This window comes from Trachinotus anak, unplaced genomic scaffold (genome assembly GCF_046630095.1).
Source record: "Trachinotus anak isolate AG129_WGS33_773 ecotype Australia unplaced genomic scaffold, CSIRO_AGI_Tana_v1 ptg000002l, whole genome shotgun sequence".
In the NCBI taxonomy this organism is placed as follows: domain Eukaryota; kingdom Metazoa; phylum Chordata; class Actinopteri; order Carangiformes; family Carangidae; genus Trachinotus; species Trachinotus anak.
The window spans coordinates 7088110-7108264 of NW_027273853.1; the positions used below are offsets into that span (position 1 = coordinate 7088110).

Below are 20155 nucleotides of genomic sequence, written 5' to 3' on the forward strand. Positions count from 1 at the left end.
GAAGTTGTTTACAGTGGTTCACAACAGTTTCCAACTAAATCCTACATTTCGCACGTTGCCCGTACATGGTCCAGCCATATAGCAAGCGACTAGGTTTTGCCCTGGTCTTGTGTTTTTCTTTCCCTAAGCCTTCTTGGAAATTTCAGGGCTGATAAAAATGACGAACACATTTCTCCCTGTGTGTGCGCACAGAGATCCAGACGTGCTGTAAAAAGATAAATATCCAGCTGTCTAGAAAAAGCCTTTAGCCAACCCACTGTTAAAGGACATGCAACTGCGTCTCCTGGAGATCCTAATCTATGAGGGTCCCTTTTTCCTTTCCTGGTCTCAGATTATCAACTTCATGTACTTAAAAAAAAAAACAAACCTGATGTCACTTTCCTCTATTTACATCAAATGATATAGATTAAACACAGCACTCTTCTACCCACCTGGGCCTTTAAATCCTGCCCATTCTGTTATCCATTAAATCAATTAATATCACTGAATAAACTGGGCCAAGCGACTTATTATACTCGCTGTGATTATAGACTGAGTTTGTTGATATGATAATGGAATCTTATCATATGTAAACACAGAACTCAGTCGGGTAAAACCTTTTTGTAATATGTTTAGCTGCATATCACTTCAACTACTTTTATCACTGGAAAAAAATGACACATTGTGCTATTAATAAAGGCATATCCTAACAAATGGTTTAAACCTCGGCAACCTCACTGTGAGTGCCTGACATAGACACCATAGATGGCAAGGAAACCCTTATAATTTTAACACTATTCTTTTTTGAAACCTTTCATACAAAGACTAAAAAAAATTATCCTAATTATAAAAGTAAAAATATAAAATGCAAATCATACTCGTTTTGCTTTGTGTTAACAACAACATACAACAGTAAGACATTTCATTCACAACAAAAAATATCAACCTCATAGTAGTGCAAGAAGAAAAGCCAGGGGATCACCAAAGTCAGATGGATTTTTCCTCTGCTAACAATGCATGATTGTAGAAAATTCCATGGTAATAGTTGTGGAAATATTTCAGCCTGGAACAAAGTGGTAAAGTGCTAAGACTAAAAGACTGACATTGATCAGATCTTTGCTGCATTTGTAAAAAGACATTTCAATACTCAGTCATTCTTGCATGCACAAAGGTGTACACATGTGTTGGGGTTAGACATACTCCATGCAGATACAAACAGACATACACAAAAGCCATTATAATTTTACCCTATTAATCAGGACGACAGGCAAACCAGGTCACTGATGTCTGCCAAGGCATGAGAAGACGATTAATTGAGTCTCAGTTGGCACATAAACAAAGACAAAGAAGGAAAAGACCATAGCAGCTGTGACTGCAAATTTATGTTCAGCAGGTAGACGTGGTGACAAAAGAAGCTGGGTCAAACTACATTTTTCATCCTCCCAACTCAGACGCTGCAATATGCAATGCCTAAAACTAACCTGGAGACGCAGACACAAACACAGACGCACGCACACACGCATAATGTTCCACTGCCTCTTCCATCCTCTCATTACCCATCTACCTGTCCTAAAACTGTCATGACTAATAAATAGTTTAATGCCTTTATCACAGCTAAAAAAAAAAAAAAAAAAAAACTGCATGAGTAATGTTTTTTGCACTGATGGCCTTGAGATTTACATACTTATGCAGATGGAAAATATTTCTAGGTGAAGAATATGACACTATGGAAATGCTTGCAGCAGGATGTAGATTCAGTGTACTCAAAATATAAACTGAGAACCATCATGCTTGATCAGTTCTCTGTAGATGGGATGTATTAACTTTCATGTGGGAAGAAATCATTTTTTTGGATTGTGAACCAAATCAACATGAGAGTAATGATTTAAAAAATGTCACTTGTGAGCTGCTATTTGCAAGGCACATGTATATTTGGACAATTTTGTGCATTGTGCAATTTTCTTTTTTAAGTTATTTTTGGGTTAGATTTTTGCCTTTAATGTAATAGGGACAGTGAGAAAGTGACAGGAAAGTCGGGGGAGAGAGAGGGAATGACATGCAGCAAAGGGTCCAGGCTGGCTGCTGAGGTAAGGACTGAGCCTATATTCGCTCCATCAGGTGAGCCATCAGGGGTACCCCTAATAGGGTATTCTTTATAATAAGTAACCACAGGCTTTAGTGACATTAATAAATGATTTTCAAATTCTTTATAGATCAATTAGAAGCTCTAAAATATGCTGTTATAAGACATGAAGTCTGCTAAATTATTAATGTGGTGTATATTTGCAAATTTCATTAAGTCATTGTCATGACATTTTTGCAATAGTATGTAATTATGAATGTTAATAGCTACCTTAAAGGATTTTGGTCCAGATTCTCTACAAATCTTTATCAGATGGTGTGGTTTAACAGTCCACTGCAGGTTGTCCTGATGAATAAAAGAGCTGCAAAGACAAAACAAGTCTCATGTGACTTTTCAGACTTGGTAATCCAGACATTTTGTTCTTAATGGCTTATGATTAAAATTTAAAACAAGATTCCCTTCAGGCTTTGCCTTGAATAAACATTTTGTCATGGTTTTTCTTCCTAAAAACTTAAATTATCTGATAAAAGTTTTTAAATTTATATCTAACCCTAACCCTTATTGAAAATCCTGAATATTTTTCATTTGAAAAGTTCTACAAAGATGTGTCCTACTGCACTGAAAAGTCCATTCCCTGTTCAGACCTTGCATTAACATGTATTTTGTGTGACCTGATCACAAGTGGATAGCTGTTTGTGTACGTGTACTGGAGGCTTAAGTTTTCACACTTGTGTAATTTGCATATGTGAGCACAATTTGTGGCATCATGGTTTTACATACACAGCCTAAAATCAGATTTAATGTGAGCACAAGCACTTTGAGGTACATTCTTCTTTTCTTTGACTTAATAAAATTGACTTGACACAAAGAATCTATCTCGGCCTGATGTCAAACTCTGAAGTAAACAATGAAGTGGGACAAACATCCAAGTAAATTAACACCAAGCAAAATAGTTGTTTGAGTGGACATGATCTTTAACATTTGATTATGCCATTAGTTACATGAAATGAAATCTTTGTAAAAGACAACTTAATCTAAATTGGTACTAAAAGGATGAAATCATAATTTGAAATCCCACAGTACAACTTTAAATTACATAAACATATGTAAGAACAATATCCATGCTCCACTTTTCTTCTTTGTAGTTTTATTTTAATCAGATTTTTGTTGCCTTACAGATCATCTTCTGTCTTTTTTTGAACATACATGGTCATCAATCGTTGCATAATTGCGTGTATTAATAGCATTCATTTTTATATTAATGCCTTAGATTCAGTTAGGGTTAGGGTTAGGCTGTCCATATCTGTCAGTATGTTAGTTGTGAAAATGTACAATACAGCCAAGAGAAATTCCTGTGTACAAAGTGTATGTTGTCACTTTTATACCTTAATTGCAGGGTTGAGTGAAGGGTGTTAAAGTGATCAGCAGTCTGCTTACTGCTCTTCCAGTCTGGATACATCAAGAGAGCAGCAGATGTTAGTCTAGATTACAGCTGCATTACATTGTTTGAGCTGCTTTCCTCTCTAACCCGAGGTACTTTTTCAGTTCTGTCACCAAAAGATTAGAAGTGGTTACCAGTCTGTATGAAAGCACTGAAACAGAACAGGATTGAAGTAACATGTTTTTTTTCCACCCTTGAGGGCGAGAATCTTCATAGTTTCTGTTTTTATCTTGGTGTAATAATTTGGAGAACCTAATTTCTGAACAACAGTCAGAGGAGAGATGGCATAGTTTGATTTCCCATGCTCTAAATTGTTCTTTAATGTCAGCTGGGATAGGAAAGTGGTTTTGATGAATGGAATTCCCTTTGGTTTTCAGTATCTCACAGATATTAAAATGGCCCTGGGTCACTGACTCAGACAGGCCTTACTTAGTGATCTTTATTGGCCGACTTCTCTCGGAGATGAAGGACCCCTGAGTCACCACAGGGATTGGAAGATGTGAATCATGAAGTTTTTTTGTTATATAAGATGTGTTTGGGCTGTCCTCCAGAACCTCATTCCGCAGCTATTTTTTGGTCCATGTTCAGCCATTTAACAATCAATTCACCTCATTCAAAACAGACAAAGTGGCCCATGAGCACTGAGTCAAAAGAGGAGACGCCACCAGAATTTATGAACTACCGTATGACAAGCCCAAACACTATCTCTGTACTCTTCAAGAGTCATCACTACACCAAAGGAATGATAAAGTACATGGTGCAACCCCAAGTGAAATAACTGAAATTAAGATGGATTCATCATTCATCACAATATTTTACAGATGTTGCTCAAAAATGGCCAAGGATGGTTGGATGAGGGATGATAATGACTATTTCATATTCATATCATTCATATCATCAATATGATATCATCATCTGGGAATGGGGCAAATGGGTATTGTGAATCTTAAGCCTATCAGCACCCACACAAATGTCATCTGGGCATGGTTTACTCATTCAGTGGCTGTAAAAAACATTTAATAATTTAACAGCAATTTGGAAACAGCTAATGTGTTATTTTGATATCTTGTGAGGAGGGTATGGCCGGTTTTGCAAGTAATGGGGAGAATGAATTACACTGGGAAATATAATAGCCCTTTTCCACTGCATGGTACCAGCTCGGCTCTTCTCTCACCAGGCAAAAGTTGTGGCTAGTAACTGGTACTTTTTTGGTTTCACATCCACTGAGGTTTTATCGATGTGAAAACACGGCAGTCTACTGATTAGTCAGAGAGAATCGTTACCAATGCATTATCATTGTGCAAAACGGGACCTTCTGAACAAAGGTGCCCTTTTTAAACAGTCCAGCAGCTGTACATCGGACACTGAATCACATTTTGGTTGGCTATTGTACGATACATTTAGAATGGCAACCATGAAAGGCAGCATTTTTCTGTTTGGTTTCCTTTTGATATCCACCATTGTTCTTGTGTGTGTGTTTCATTGACATCATGATAGCGTCATGTGTTCCTGCTATAGTAACAACTATCTGCAGTGGAAAAAAGAAACACCTGGTATCAAAAGTGAGTAGAATCAGGTAGAGTTGAGTTGGTGGAAAAATACTATAAGATTCAGCCCCACAACCCATCCCACTAATTTTCATTCAGTCCCTAAGCCAGCAAAGGTAAGAAGTTTTGTTTCCTGTGTAATATTTGTATAAATATCTCCATAATATTAAATATTTGTTGGAGAAAATATTGTATGTATGTATCATTATGTAGTTGTGAGGATCCCTGCTCTCTTCTAACATACAGCAGGACTATGTGTGGTTTCTTCACTGGTTGTCAGTCCAGTGGCAGATGTTTTTATCAGCATTGTAACTTTGGCTCATGTCACATGGATCACCTAGACCTTTTCTTTGTCCCACTACACAAAAGAGAAAAATGGAGCACCAGTATCTTCATCAGCTACAGCAGCACTGACCACCAGTGGACCCACTGCATCATCAACCAGCTGGAGTCCTGTGGCCTGCAGGTCTGTTACCATGATCGTGACTTCACTCCTGGAGATCCAGGAGAGCCAGAGGGTGCTGCTGGTTCTCAGCCCAGAGTTTGTGAGGAGCCGCTGGTGTCTCCTGGAGGCCAACATGTCTCTGTTCAAAGATTGTCTGGAGAGGAAACCCATCATCCCGGTGCTGCTGCAGCCAGGAGTCTCGGTTCCTCTCCACGTCTGCCACCTCACCTACCTGGAGGCCAATGACCCCGACTTTATGAACAAGCTGCTGAAGGTGCTCTGCACCCCCAACCGGCAGCTTCAAGGGTCCACTGTGGTGCCCTTCCAGCCTCCCTCTATCTACAATGGGAAGGCCCTGCAGCCTTTGACTGCTGTCAATGATGAGGGACTCAATAAATGGGACTGTGGTCAGTTCAGTGACATGGAGGTGCCAGACCAACTGCGCCTGATCATTGAGGACCAGGAGAAGTACAGAGAGGCTGTGAGGATGATCAACACTGTCTCTCAAAATAAAGTGTGGCCGGGCCCACCCTTGTTTCACCTGCTGGTTGTAGTTTGTTTTACAACATTCATTACTCTCTTGCCAATGTTTTCTGCAGTTAGGCTAATTGTATTCCTGACTGACGATTATTTTTCCAAAAACAAGAACACAAATCTCTTTAGACTATTAGTGCTCACTACATCTTGTTTTTGCTGTGTTCTAGTTGCATTTATTATTCAGCTTGTTGTCTGTCTCAAGGATGAAGAGAACTACATTGTGAAGGAGATGCAGAAAGAAAAACACACTGCTCTCTGAGGAGAAGGTGTTAATGGGCTGTCAGTCCAATTCAAAAATCTATCTGGTGTGTTTCTCTGGATGGTTGTTAACAAGAGTTTGCAGAAACATTTTCTGAGCAGGTTGTTGCTGGCAACATGCTATGATGTACTTCTCATCAGGTTATGCCTGCTGCCTTGCCAAAAGATATTTTCCTATTCCCCAGTCCAGCTCCTCTGGTCACCTGGAGGGAGGGGTGTGTTTCTGTCAATATGTTTCCCAGCAGCTGAGCAGAGGAGAATGGAAATAGATGTATTAATTGTCCAATAAATGTCAGGTAAACTGTCTGTCTCAGAAAACCTGATTCCTATTTTAGAAATTTTACGTAAACATGCAGGCAATCACTCTATAAACTTACCTGACATATCTGCAGCCAAACAACATGTGCCATGAGAGTAAAATGAGCCACTGAGAGCTTTTAATGGCAAAGTTACTGTGCTCATGTGAACAGCAGATCAGTCTTCGTGCAAACTGTTATGTCCTTTAAATGTGATTATAATGTATATATTCTCAGTTATCACATGGTTGCAACATTTTTCCACGCCTTACATCAAATAAGGCTAAACTATTGTCTAAACATTCATGTGTGAAGATGCTATTGGACACCAAAATATGCATTGTCAAGTGTTCTAACCTAATCAATATTACATGTGTCTTGTCCTTTCACTTACTTAGCTCATCCTTGACACTTACTAGATATGAACAATATTTCCTAAGTTTATACTTTCCTTCTACCTTGTTATGTATAAGACCTTGGGTACCCCAGCTATGGAGGATAGTCGCAGCTCTATCTAGACACAAAAAGTCACAAAAGAAGCTAAACAGTGAAACATTGAAGGTTGTTATGGCCTGAACTCTCAAAGTGTGAGTGAGGCCTAGGAAAACAAGAGGAACACTGGAACACACTTATGTGCACATGGATATCAATCAATCTCTTGATTATGACAAAGTGAAGTCAAGAAACTCAAGGAATATGATATCAATCCTGAAATTTACCAGCAGAGGTTTCGGTCTCTTCAGGTAGAATCTGACAAAACACCAAAAGAACTGTATGTAAGACTTAAAAAGCTTTATGGGAAGTGGGTGCAACCAAAGGCTAAAACGGCTGATGAAATAAGTGAAATCATTATTCTTGAGCAGTATTTAAGAATGTTATCTCCTGAGCTTCAGGTATGGATCAAGGAGCATGACCCCCAGATGGCGGCTAAGGCTGCATCAATGGCCGACATGTTTGTGGCTGCACTTCCCAGGAATCAGTCCGACAAATCCTGGAAGTCAAAAAAGAACTGCCCAAAATCGGGCTCAGCTCAGCATGCCTCGAACCAGCAGTGCCTGTGGGTAAGCCTCCCATAAAGGAGAACCATCCACTTTCCAATATTGTCTGAAAGAACTTTAAGCCTCCCATTTGCTGTTTGTGTAGGCAGGGGGGCCACACAAAACCAAGGTGTGCCCAAAATACAGTAAAACTCACCCTGATGTGCTTCGTGCCAAGACAGAAGTGTGGACCAGAGTTAAGAGCTCAGCAGCCCTTAAAAGTGACTTCAGTTGAGATTAATGGTCAGGAGCTTTAAGTGCCCATTGATACAGGGAATGCATAGACTTTGGTGCATCATCAGTCTGTTACTGCTCACACCATTTGTACTAATAACGCAGTTGTGATCTCATTTGTCCATGGGGATAACAAACCCTATCCACCTGCTGATATATATGTCAGAGTAGAAGGACACACTTACTTGTTGAAAGTGGGTCTCACAGATAAACTTCCATTTCCTGTGGTGCTAGGCCATGACCACAAATCAGGAAACAGGTTCATGTTGGTCATACCGATTATGCCATGAAGTACCCTGAAGTGTTTCCACTGAAGTCAATTAAAGCTAAGTCTATTGCAGTACTTTTCAAGGGTTGGTTTTGCCCAGGAGATACTGACTGACCAGAGCTCCAACTTCATGTCCAAATTGTTGAAGGATGTATACCAGCTGTTGGGTATAAAAGGTTTGAGGACAACACCATATCACCCACAAATGGATGGACTGACACAGCGGTTTAATCAGAATCTCAAGCAGATGCAACTATGTATGTTTGTTAAAGACACTGGCTCAGATTGGGATCAGTGACTTCCATACCTCCTGTTTGCTTACAGAGAAGTTCCACAAACCTCCACTGGCTTCTCCCCTTTTGAGCTGCTTTATGGTCATGAGGTTAGGAGGCCTTTGACTCTCCTAAAAGAAATCTGGGAGAGGGATCAGGGAGGCAGAACTTAATGTTGTCGCCTATGTTCTTCAGTTGAGAGAGAAGCTGGATAAAATGATCATTGTGGCCCAGGAAAACATGACAGTTGCACAGCATCAACAGAGGACCTGGTATGATCAAGCCTCTTGGGAGCTCCAGCTACATTCCAGAGGCTCATGGACAAGGTACTGTGTGGCCTTCGGCTTTTGCCTCTGCCTACCTTGATGATGTGGTGGTTTACAGTCATTCCTGGGAGGAGCATGTGGAACATCTCAGAGTTGTGTTTGAGTGTCTCCGTAAAGCAGGTCTAACCATCAACCTTGCCAAGTGTTCTCTGGCCAGGGCAGAGACTGAATACCACAGCTATTTCATTGGCAATAGTGTAATCAGGCCCCAAGTTCAGTAGGTCCAGGCTATTCAATCCTGCCCATTACCCCAGACAAGAACGCAGCTGAGGTCATTCATTGGCATATCAGGTTGACACACTTTGTGTCACTTGTTAGGTCAGTTTTGATAAGTTCAATATAGTTTGCTGTATCTTTAGTTGAACCTTACTTCTCTGGTCCTTGACAATTGGTGGCAGTGGTTGGATCATCCAGTCAAGAACCCTGGTGTGTGTGCTTTTTTTCCTTTGGTTTTTCACTCCATTTTCCCCAATTTTTTGTTTGCTGGAGCAATGCTGAGAGGCAGAGGAGGCAGAGCAGGTGGTCATAGTGAACTGCTGTTTGAAATGGAGGAACAAACAGATATTGAGGGAGAGGAGTGTGGAGTTACTGGTAGGGAAATGGATATGGAGGAGGAAGAGGTTAAAGAACATACTATAGCAGATCTGGGTAAACATCCAGGCCTACATGGGACAACAGGAGGCATGAGAGGCTCAACAAAATGAAAGGTTCCAGTCTCTTCAGGACCAGTTTAGTCTCCTGCAGCTGGAAGTGCAAACGCAAAATGTCCCGGGGCCTCAACTTGCTCCAGCACAGTGTCTTCATGTGGATACTAGCTCTGCTGACTCTCCGGTACAGACTGCTTCCCCAAGATTTGTTCAGAAAGATGGTACTATTCAAGGTAAGTCCTGCTTCTTGCAGGAACCTAAACTTCAAAAGCTAATTGATTCAAATGATTTTCTCATCACCTTTGAAAGAATAGGAGTTGCTTTGCTTGTCAATGGCCAAAATAAGAGTGGGCCTTCCAGCTAATTCCACTGCTAACAGGTAAAGCCAAGAGTGCTTATGTGCTTACAAATCTGGGAAGTCAACCAAGGACTGCCCAAAATCAGGCTCAGCTCAGCATACCTCAAGACCAGCAGTGCCTTTGCCTAGTTTAATGTATGTTTAGTTGACCTCAGTTTAAGGTGAAGGGTCCTCATTTAGAATGATTTTTCTTTAGTTTTCATATTTTTGTGTTTTAAAAAAAGTTAATATTGGTTAAATGGCAATAATTTGCAAATATTTTTTTTTTCTCTACCAACCTGGCTTCTTGAGCCTTATTTCTCTGGTCAAAGTTTTAATATTGTACTGGTCTCTATTATATTTCTATGAAGTACTTGTTTCTTTGAGGCAGAGCTTTTAGTCACTGGAATGAATTTTATTTTATTTTGAAAATTTGATAGACCATACACTGTGTTCATCACGGGGGAAAAACAATCACAGCCAACTCCTACACTGTCAGTCATGTTGTTTTGCTGCATGTTTGTACAGCTCAGTTTGAACCTGGGAGTGCCCTAGCAATTGCTATGACAGATAAAAATGAGTCACAAGTCCATGTGTGAAGTTTTAAAAATGAAGAAAGATTCTTTCGTTTGAAGTGTTTGCTGCGTTTACCATGACCAAACATCATTATCAATGCCTAAGAAATAAGAAATACAAAAACAACAACAGCTGTCCTTTTGTTGATTCTGTTGTGCTTTTATGGCCATTTCTTCAGGCTTTGAATACTTAAGTATTTTTAAAAGCAAGTATTCGAGTACTTTAACTCAAGTAAAAATTTGACAACTTTCACTTGTATTGGAGTAACATTTGAGCAAGGGTATCTATATTTTGACTCAAGTAATGAAGTTGTGTACTTTGTCCACCTGCAGGGTGAAGATGATGTAACTTCAGCATTCTTGGGCATTAAAGGTACAGTCACTATACCAACATGATCCATGCTGGAATTCCACCGGGGAAAGACTGTGTATTATACAGTATGCCTTTAAAAGACTCCTCACGGTGCAGTGGTTTACTTTGCATTTCCTACTTCCTTACACTGCTGATGGCAACTCATTGCTGCATTGTTTTATTTGTTTAGGATCTAAAGGTATGAAAAACCTTTTTTATCTTACTTCTTTATTCTAGCTGTCTTTGGTGGAACCAATACAACAGGACAAATGTTTAACTTAAAGGATGAATGTAAACCATGTTCTGATGCTCAGTTTTTGTTGAAACCTTTAGATAGAGGGTATGTATGCGTGTGTATGTGTGTGTGTGTGTGTGTGTGTGCACACATTAGTAAAACAAGAAAGTCGTAACATGTATGAAAGTAACTTTTTTCTTTTTTTTTTTTATTACACAATTCTCTTACACTGTTTCAAATTTAGTTACATTTGTGTAAATCATTGGAAATTGAGTCGCTGCATATTGATGGAATTTAGAAATGCTAGCTACTTGTCCTTTTAACAAACATGTGCATATTAGAAGACAGTGACAGACAGTGGGTGGGCAGAACTTATCTTTGTGCTTTTACATGTATAAAATATATAATGAAATTCAATCTATAGGCATTGTTTGAACCTGTCTGGCACGAAAACTAAAATATGTTAGCATACATAACAATTCACTACAACAACACAGTGGAATTTACCAATATGTTGAATAAACACCACTCTGACACATACTCAGATTAGAATTTACAGGTGTTGATGTTGTTATGTCGAAGCCTTAGTTTAGTTTTCCATGTCTCTTCCGTACTCTCAGGTAGTGACAAGATAAATCTCAAATAGACACTAATTGCGAAGACACTGGGACATCGCTAACTTCTTCCTTGTACACTGTTGTTTAGTTAAATAGGCACTTTTGAATACATTTTAGAGCTGTACCATCATCATAAATAGTATCCTTGAAAGGTATTTATGTTCAATGCTGTTGATGGTCTGATCTTTATCTTCTCTTTAGATAATGGAGTTAGGGAACTCACCTGAACCTGCAGACAGTCAGTCACAGTCTGCTGTCCCAGTGTCTCCTATTCATGTTCCTCCCACACTGAGAGAGGGTGAGTGTTACCATGTCTTCATCAGCTACAGCAGCACTGACCACCAGTGGACCCACTGCATCATCAACCAGCTGGAGTCCTGTGGTCTGCAGGTCTGTTACCATGATCGTGACTTCACTCCTGGGCGCACTGTGTTGGAGAACATGTCCGAGTGCATCCAGGAGAGCCAGAAGGTGCTGCTGGTTCTCAGCCCAGAGTTTGTGAGGAGCCGCTGGTGTCTCCTGGAGGCCAACATGTCTCTGTTCAAAGATTGTCTGGAGAGGAAACCCATCATCCCGGTGCTGCTGCAGCCAGGAGTCTCGGTTCCTCTCCACCTCTGCCACCTCACCTACCTGGAGGCCAATGACCCCGACTTTATGAACAAGCTGCTGAAGGTGCTCTGCACCCCCAACCGGCAGCTTCAAGGGTCCACTGTGGTGCCCTTCCAGCCTCCCTCTATCTACAATGGGAAGGCCCTGCAGCCTTTGACTGCTGTCAATGATGAGGGACTCAATAAATGGGACTGTGGTCAGTTCAGTGACATGGAGGTGCCAGACCAACTGCGCCTGATCATTGAGGACCAGGAGAAGTACAGAGAGGCTGTGAGGATGATCAACACTGTCTCTCAAAATAAAGTGTGGCTGCGTCCAGTCTGGCTTAGAGCACTGGTTGCTTTGTTTTGTACAATGTGTCCTTTGTCTTTGGCAATTTTGTGTACGATTCAGATATCAGCTTTCCTATCTGAAAACAGCACCTCGAATGTTTTTAGCCTATTGGTGTTCACTATTTCTTGTTTCTGGTGTGCTGTAGCTGGGATTTTTAGTCATGTTATAATTGGTGAGAAGGATGAAGAGAAGTACATTGTGAAGGAGCTGCAGAAAGCTGTCGGTCAGGCAAACACACTGCTCTCTGAGGAGAAGGTGTTAATGGGCTGTCAGTCCAATTCAAAAATCTATCTTGTGTATGTTTCCCTGGATGGTTGTAAACAAGAGTTTGCAGAAACATTTTCTGAGCAGGTTGGTGCTGAAGATATGTTTCAAAGAGCTATGATGTACTTCTCATCAGGTTATGCCTGCTGCCTTGCCAAAAGAAACTTTCCTTTTCCCCAGTCCAGCTCCTCTGGTCACCTGGAGGGAGGGGTGTGTTTCTGTCAGTATGTTTCCCAGCAGCTGAGCAGAGGAGAATGGAAATAGGGGTAAAATAGAAAGCAAGAAGATGTATAAATTTCCCAATAGATGTCATGTAAACTCTCTGTCTCAGAAAAGCTCATTCCTATTTTTGAAATTTTACTTTAACATGCAGGCAATCACTCTATAAACTTACCTGACACATCTGCAGCCAAACAACATGTGCAGTGAGTGGAGTAAGATGAGCCACTGAGAGCTTTTAAAGGCAAAATTGCTGTGCTCATGTGAACAGCAGAACAGTTTCTGTTCCTTTAACAAACCTGAGAGAGGAACAGAGAAGATTTAAATGTTCTACTTCCTGAGTTTTAACACTGGTATTTGTTCATCCACACAGTGTGATCCGTCTTCATTACTGTATCCTGAATAGGTATGAATGTGCATTAATATGTATTCTATGTTGTCCTTTAATTGTGATTATAGTTTTCTCCCTAAAAAGTGGGATAATTTGGGTTTTTTTGTTTGTTTTGTTTTATATGCATGTTTTATTCAGCAAAATCAACGGAGGCATGAAAGCTGTTGTTTTGTAGAGCTATTTTTCATGAATGTGCTTCACTGAAAATGTTTTTAGTTTTCCATGGGCACTTTTCATTTACTTTTTTTCTTATATCATGGGTCTTAATAACGCTCACTAACTTTGCATTTTAGCTCATTTGATCATAGGATTACAGCTATTCTTCTTTTTGCATAAACAGGCTACTTATTGCATATTTAGCAATACGGAGTTGGTTGAAAACTTTTTATTTCGCAAAGAGTGACATCAGATTACACTTCATAGATTTTGGAATCTACTGTTATCCTTGAAATGAATTGAAACTGTTTGCCATCTGTGTTTTTTTTCTTCGATATATTCAATATTGTCATATTTTAAACCATCAGTTTCATAAGAGAAGTCATCCTTTGTGCCGTGCATGTGGGACTATCAGGACGACTTTGAGTTTCAAAATTGTCTGTATTTTTAATATAAATGTAGCAATTTAACAAGATCTACATATATCACTGAAAGCTGAGTCATTTGGGTATTTATAAATTTCATGTGGTATTTACAGTCTGTTTATATCACAAACCAAACACACTGAGCTCTGAAAATAACAATGATCATTAAAAGACTTCAACTATTTTCTAAAAGTTTAAAATTATATTTCTGTTTATTGTTTATGATAAATTTTTGCTGTAACTGACATCACATCCACACTTGAAGTGACTTATGCTGAGCAGTAACATGATTACTGAGCATCTCTAAATGTGTGACTCTGTAGTTATACTAACACAAAAAATAAATGAAATCTTTGAAGCATGTGCCTACATTTTTAAATTCGATTTTCTTCTCACTTCAGTTTTACATTGATAATGGAGTCAGGGAACTCACCTGAACCTGCAGACAGTCAGTCACAGTCTGCTGTCCCAGTGTCTCCTATTCATGTTCCTCCCACACTGAGAGAGGGTGAGTGTTACCATGTCTTCATCAGCTACAGCAGCACTGACCACCAGTGGACCCACTGCATCATCAACCAGCTGGAGTCCTGTGGCCTGCAGGTCTGTTACCATGATCGTGACTTCACTCCTGGGCGCACTGTGTTGGAGAACATGTCCGAGTGCATCCAGGAGAGCCAGAAGGTGCTGCTGGTTCTCAGCCCAGAGTTTGTGAGGAGCCGCTGGTGTCTCCTGGAGGCCAACATGTCTCTGTTCAAAGATTGTCTGGAGAGGAAACCCATCATCCCGGTGCTGCTGCAGCCAGGAGTCTCGGTTCCTCTCCACCTCTGCCACCTCACCTACCTGGAGGCCAATGACCCCGACTTTATGAACAAGCTGCTGAAGGTGCTCTGCACCCCCAACCGGCAGCTTCAAGGGTCCACTGTGGTGCCCTTCCAGCCTCCCTCTATCTACAATGGGAAGGCCCTGCAGCCTTTGACTGCTGTCAATGATGAGGGACTCAATAAATGGGACTGTGGTCAGTTCAGTGACATGGAGGTGCCAGACCAACTGCGCCTGATCATTGAGGACCAGGAGAAGTACAGAGAGGCCGTGAGGATGATCAACACTGTCTCTCAAAATAAAGTGTGGCTGCGCCCAGTCTGGCTTAGAGCACTGGGCTATGTTACTGGTGTAATAGTAGCTGTAGTCTTGTCAGCTTTTTCTACATATACAGCTGTATACCTAGGTTACAACCGTTGGCCCACAAGTGTTATTGGAGTATTGGTGCTCAGTATTTTTAGTCTCTACTGTGTTCCATTGGGATTTCTTATTCAGCTTAGTCTCTGGAAGAAAGATGAAGAGAAGTACATTGTGAAGGAGCTGCAGAAAGCTGTCGGTCAGGCAAATACACTGCTCTCTGAGGAGAAGGTGTTAATGGGCTGTCGGTCCAATTCAAAAATCTATCTTGTGTATGTTTCCCTGGATGGTTGCAAACAAGAGTTTGCAGAAACATTTTCTGAGCAGGTTGGTGCTGAGGACATGTTTCAAAGAGCTATGATGTACTTCTCATCAGGTTATGCCTGCTGCCTTGCCAAAAGAAACTTTCCTTTTCCCCAGCCCAGCTCCTCTGGTCACCTGGAGGGAGGGGTGTGTTTCTGTCAGTATGTTTCCCAGCAGCTGAGCAGAGAAGAATGGAACTAGGAGTATGTAGAACCATCCATCCATCCATTTTCTATACTGCTCATCTGAAACCGGGTCACAGAGGGGCTGGAGTCAATCCCAGCTGACACTGGGCGAGGTACACCCTGGACAGGTCGCCAGTCTATCGCAGTGCTTCATATATAGAGACAAACAACCACTCACACACCTATGGGCAATTTAGAGTCACCAATCAACCTAAAGTGCATGTTTTTGGAGACGGAATACCTGGAGGGAACCCACGCAGACACAGGGTTCAAACCCAGAACCTTCTTGCTGTGAGGTGACAACGGTATGTAGAACATGAACTAAAAACTATTAAATACCCAATTGATGTCAGGTGAATAAACAGTCTCAGACATATTGTAACTTTTAAAACATTACCTATTAATAGCATATCTCACGTTACACAAGATACAATCTGTAATTTTATTGATAAAACTCCAATCAACATGTAATATCTTGACAAACATGGGACACTGAGACCCATTAATGGCCCTGTTACTTCAATAATGGTATAAGGCCTCACACAGCAGGACAGAGGCTGTCCCTGTTTCAGCTTCCACTTTCTTATTTTAATTTTGGTTAATGCTCATCCACACAGTGAAATCACTCTTCATTATATTTGCTTGACTTCACTGTATCATGAACAGGTGTGAGTGTACGTTGCTTTATATAGTACGTCGTCCTTTTAGTGTCATTATAGCTTTCATTTTTAGAAAGAGCACTGTGTTTCACTTTATATGTCTCCCAGCAGTGGAGAAAAGTAGCAGTACGGACCTGGAGCCACTGTCCTGGTGCTAGCAGTGATTTTTTTTTCAATTAAAAAAAAAAAAAATTTATATTCAAAGATTCTTGAGCTTTTAGTTTTCTCTTTCTGATATAACCTTAGTTGCTTTGAGTAAAAATTCAGAAAATTGCTAAACGTTTTGGTGTTAATGCAGGAAAAGCTATTTGTTTACTTCTTGTTAACATTTCAAGCTGTATTAATACCCCGACTCAATCACATGTGAACATTACTATAGGTGTTTCCTTCATGATAAGTTTTAGTCACTTTCTAGAAAATGATGGACTTAGATATTGATGAATTCTGAAATTGAAATCCTTTTTGATTTCAATGAGGAATGCCAAGGGCTCACTCGGAGTTGTGGTCAAATCTCCACTTGCCTGAAGGATAACCTGAACTCAGAGCAATTTATTTCAGAGTGAAGGCCTCAGCACAAGGGATAACATTACAGTAAACTCTACCTTTGTACGTACATTCATTTATATACACAAGTCATTTTCATGTTCTGCTTTGGTTTCTATTCCATGCTCTGAGTCTGAATTGACAGTTTCCTGTGTCTGTCTACGTACATAACTATACTTCATCTGCAGATTCACATGTTATCCTGTCTCTTGAGCCATTTAGCAAGAGTGAGTGCATATTCAGTTTAATGTGATTGTTAAGGAAAGATTATGCTTAGATCCATTAATAGTGAATTGAATTTGCAGCCTGGTATCATCAAATGGCATATGAAATAACATATCAGTTTCTTAAGTGATTTTGTGTGGTATCACTATGCATATTTTGTGTCATTTCTCTACTAACCCATAACACTGACACTTACTAAAATGGCGTGAAATGATCACTCTAACTGCAGTGTGTTATCCTTGAAGTTAGCGTCCATGTGGAAACTCCACAGGCACACAACACAACACAGACAGTACATTTGAATTTTACACTTTCAATGATTATATTTTAACAATTGTTTGATCGTTCTTCATGCCATTTAAATTGTCAGTTGCTTCATTAAAAATTTATTAATCACAAGAACACAATTTGTCTCTTTACACTGTTTATTTAACTGGCAAGGGAGAAGAATGAGTGGAATCCTTGATGGGAGGGAATCAGGGAGGATGATAAAAAGCAGACTATAAGATCACTTAGGGCAATCTCAGAAAAACAGAAAGTACTAGAATAATTCATTATTCAATGACTCAATATATCATAAATTATTTTTTGTACTCAAAAATCCAATAAGCATTATTTGCTCTATAGAGCAGATGCCAGTTTAATTCTGTTTTTACAATAACCAATAAGACATTGTCAAAGACCAGATGCTACAGTATAATATCACACCATTCACAAAATTGGTGCACAAGCAAACAACAGTGGTTGAGTGTGGGCTACTCATTAAATCCTTCTCTCAGGCAGTAGCAGAGGCTCCATAAATCTGACTAGTTATGTAATTTTTTCAATATGAGGCTGGTCTGCGGCTTAAGACAGCCCAAGGTATAAGATTCTCTTATCTGTTCCTCTTTTGACCAAAACATTGTTGACCTTTCCCACTGATGCCGCTTTATCAGAAAAAAAGACCCGTTTGAGATGTGAGCGCTGCCATGTACCAGAGAAGAAGGATCAATATTTGCTGTCCTTTACGACGTTCAGTAACGGGATTCAGGATATGAAACAGAGACATGACACTGTTGCCTGAGGGGTTTGTAGCAACAAATCCTAACAAACAGTAAAAAAGACACCGCTGAGAATATCAACCAGACCAAGATTGCACGTCAGCGGGGTGATGCCTGGGTCACACTGTACACATTCAATTCTCAGTGTGCCTGATGAGAGGCGGAAATGTACTCTAACTGCTGCAGTTCAATTAAAACTGAATTAGGATGGATTAAGTGTACATGTCTCAGGTGAAATAGATAATAATACATAAATAATAATACATAAATTGCCTTGCTGCCATATAATCATGTTGTGTGCACACATGCTAAAAGTGTAGTGTGGTGGGATAATTGCTGGAGCGGTGGTCATGACAAGAACGGTCCGACTAACTCTAAACAATGACTTTCATGCTAATTTAGCTCAGTCACTTCCACTCCTGACACATCTATTAAAGCCTTATTTTCTTCATATTATAGCATGTATATGTTTGCATACAGATGGTGCTTCAAACATTAGTTGTCATAACTGTCATTATAGCTACTGTTATACTATGAGATGTTTTGAATTTCAACAGAGTTAATTAAAACATTCCTGTGCCACAAGGTTTAGTATGGAGAGATGAGAGAAAAACAGCAGATGGGAAGTGACTTGTTTTGGTTTGTTGATTTTCTTTTCAGTGCCTGTTCTTTTAAAACAACAGCAGGGTAATCTCCACTGGTATTCAGGGAAACATATTACCCTTTGTTGCTGTTATTCATATGCTTTACAATCTGGCAATAACACATACACCTAAACGAAAATTATTCCAAATGCATCAGGCACATTATACTGAGGTAAATATTGAATGACGCATTGAATGACATAGTCTGTGGCACTGACACATACTGAAGGACAAAATAAATCAACATGGTAATATGTGTATCAAAATCAAATGACACAGGTCAAACGTGAATGGATCGTGTGCGAAGTAATTAACTAGAAATGTCAGGAAATTACAACTGCTTCAAGTCATTAAGGCGAAATATGCAGTGAACTCCTGCATTAATTTTTGGACTCATTCATGATTTTCTCCAGAGAGAAATTCTGATGACAGCACATCATGCAACATATAACAATATACTATAGCTAATCCACAGAGATGTATGCATCAGTCTGACAGACAAGAAGCTTTGTTTTATTTGTCTAACAAAGAAAAAAAAACCTAACAGCCAGATGTCATGAGCACTGATTGCTTTTGGGAGGAAAATGTTGTTGCTTTTCACTGGATAGCAGTCAATCGCCATGACTCCAGACACGTGAACATCAGCAGTAATCCTCTATTGGCATGACAATTATGTGTACTTTGGAAAATTGCGATGAAAAAAGTGAATGTTTTTTCTGGGGAACACAGATTAGATTAGTCAGCACAAGGAGCCACACAGTTAATTTGTCTGACCTTTGATTAGGTCTGAAGTATGTTGTCTAATGTTGGGAATGTGATCCTTGGACTAAAATCATCTGAACACTTTAACCAAAATCCCAGAGTTTTATCTGGGCAACACTCGACTGATTTTCTTTTGTTAGTAAATTTCAGTTTATTAATTACTGGGCTAAAAACATAGCAAGTGAAAGTTGTATATTGTCCAGTGTGGCTTTGGAGGGAACTTTGTCAGGTCTGAGAAAGCTGCTCAAGTAAAGGTATGTTTGCTTGAAAATTGCAAAGTTTTACCAGAAAGACTTCCTCAAAAACTGGGGCCATGGAGTTTAAATGTCCCATACGTTACACCACTGGTTCCAAACCTGTGGTCCAGGCCCACTGGTAATGTATATGTTTTAAAATAAAATGATCTTTAAAAGCATTAAAAATGTTGAAAAAACTATTTCTTTTTTCATATTAAGGCCTATTTACTGTGATAGGAATGATAGGAACTTTTATGTTACCCCCAGACCACACTGTATACATGTTGGTCATCGCAGTCTGATTTAAACATTTCTGTGATTTTCAAGTGGGCCCACAGCTGGAGAAGGCTGTGTTTGATTTGATGTTTTGATATCTATAAGAAGATATGTTTGTGGTTTACAGGACCAAAAACCATCTCAGTGTAGTTTTACATCTCCTCTCTCAGGCTTCTCTCTGGAGCTCTGGTAACAACAGGTCGGTGAGCCAATCAGAAGAGAG

The 20155-nt window shown here is 39.9% G+C and overlaps 1 protein-coding gene across 1 annotated transcript; it reads left to right on the forward strand.

Annotated features, from left to right (window-relative positions):
• The first annotated feature begins 10750 nt into the window (after positions 1-10750).
• Positions 10751-14241, forward strand: LOC139630051 (uncharacterized). The gene is made up of 2 exons (XM_071493114.1): positions 10751-10833; positions 11688-14241. Exon 2 carries the CDS (start codon positions 11691-11693, stop codon positions 12954-12956), a length of 1266 nt encoding a protein of 421 aa, XP_071349215.1. The 5' UTR covers positions 10751-10833; positions 11688-11690; the 3' UTR covers positions 12957-14241.
• The last annotated feature ends 5914 nt before the right edge of the window (positions 14242-20155 follow it).

What these genes read in the sequence shown, in the direction of transcription:
- LOC139630051 (XM_071493114.1), top strand. Translation starts at nt 11,691, where the DNA reads ATGGAGTTAGGGAACTCACCTGAACCTGCAGACAGTCAGTCACAGTCT.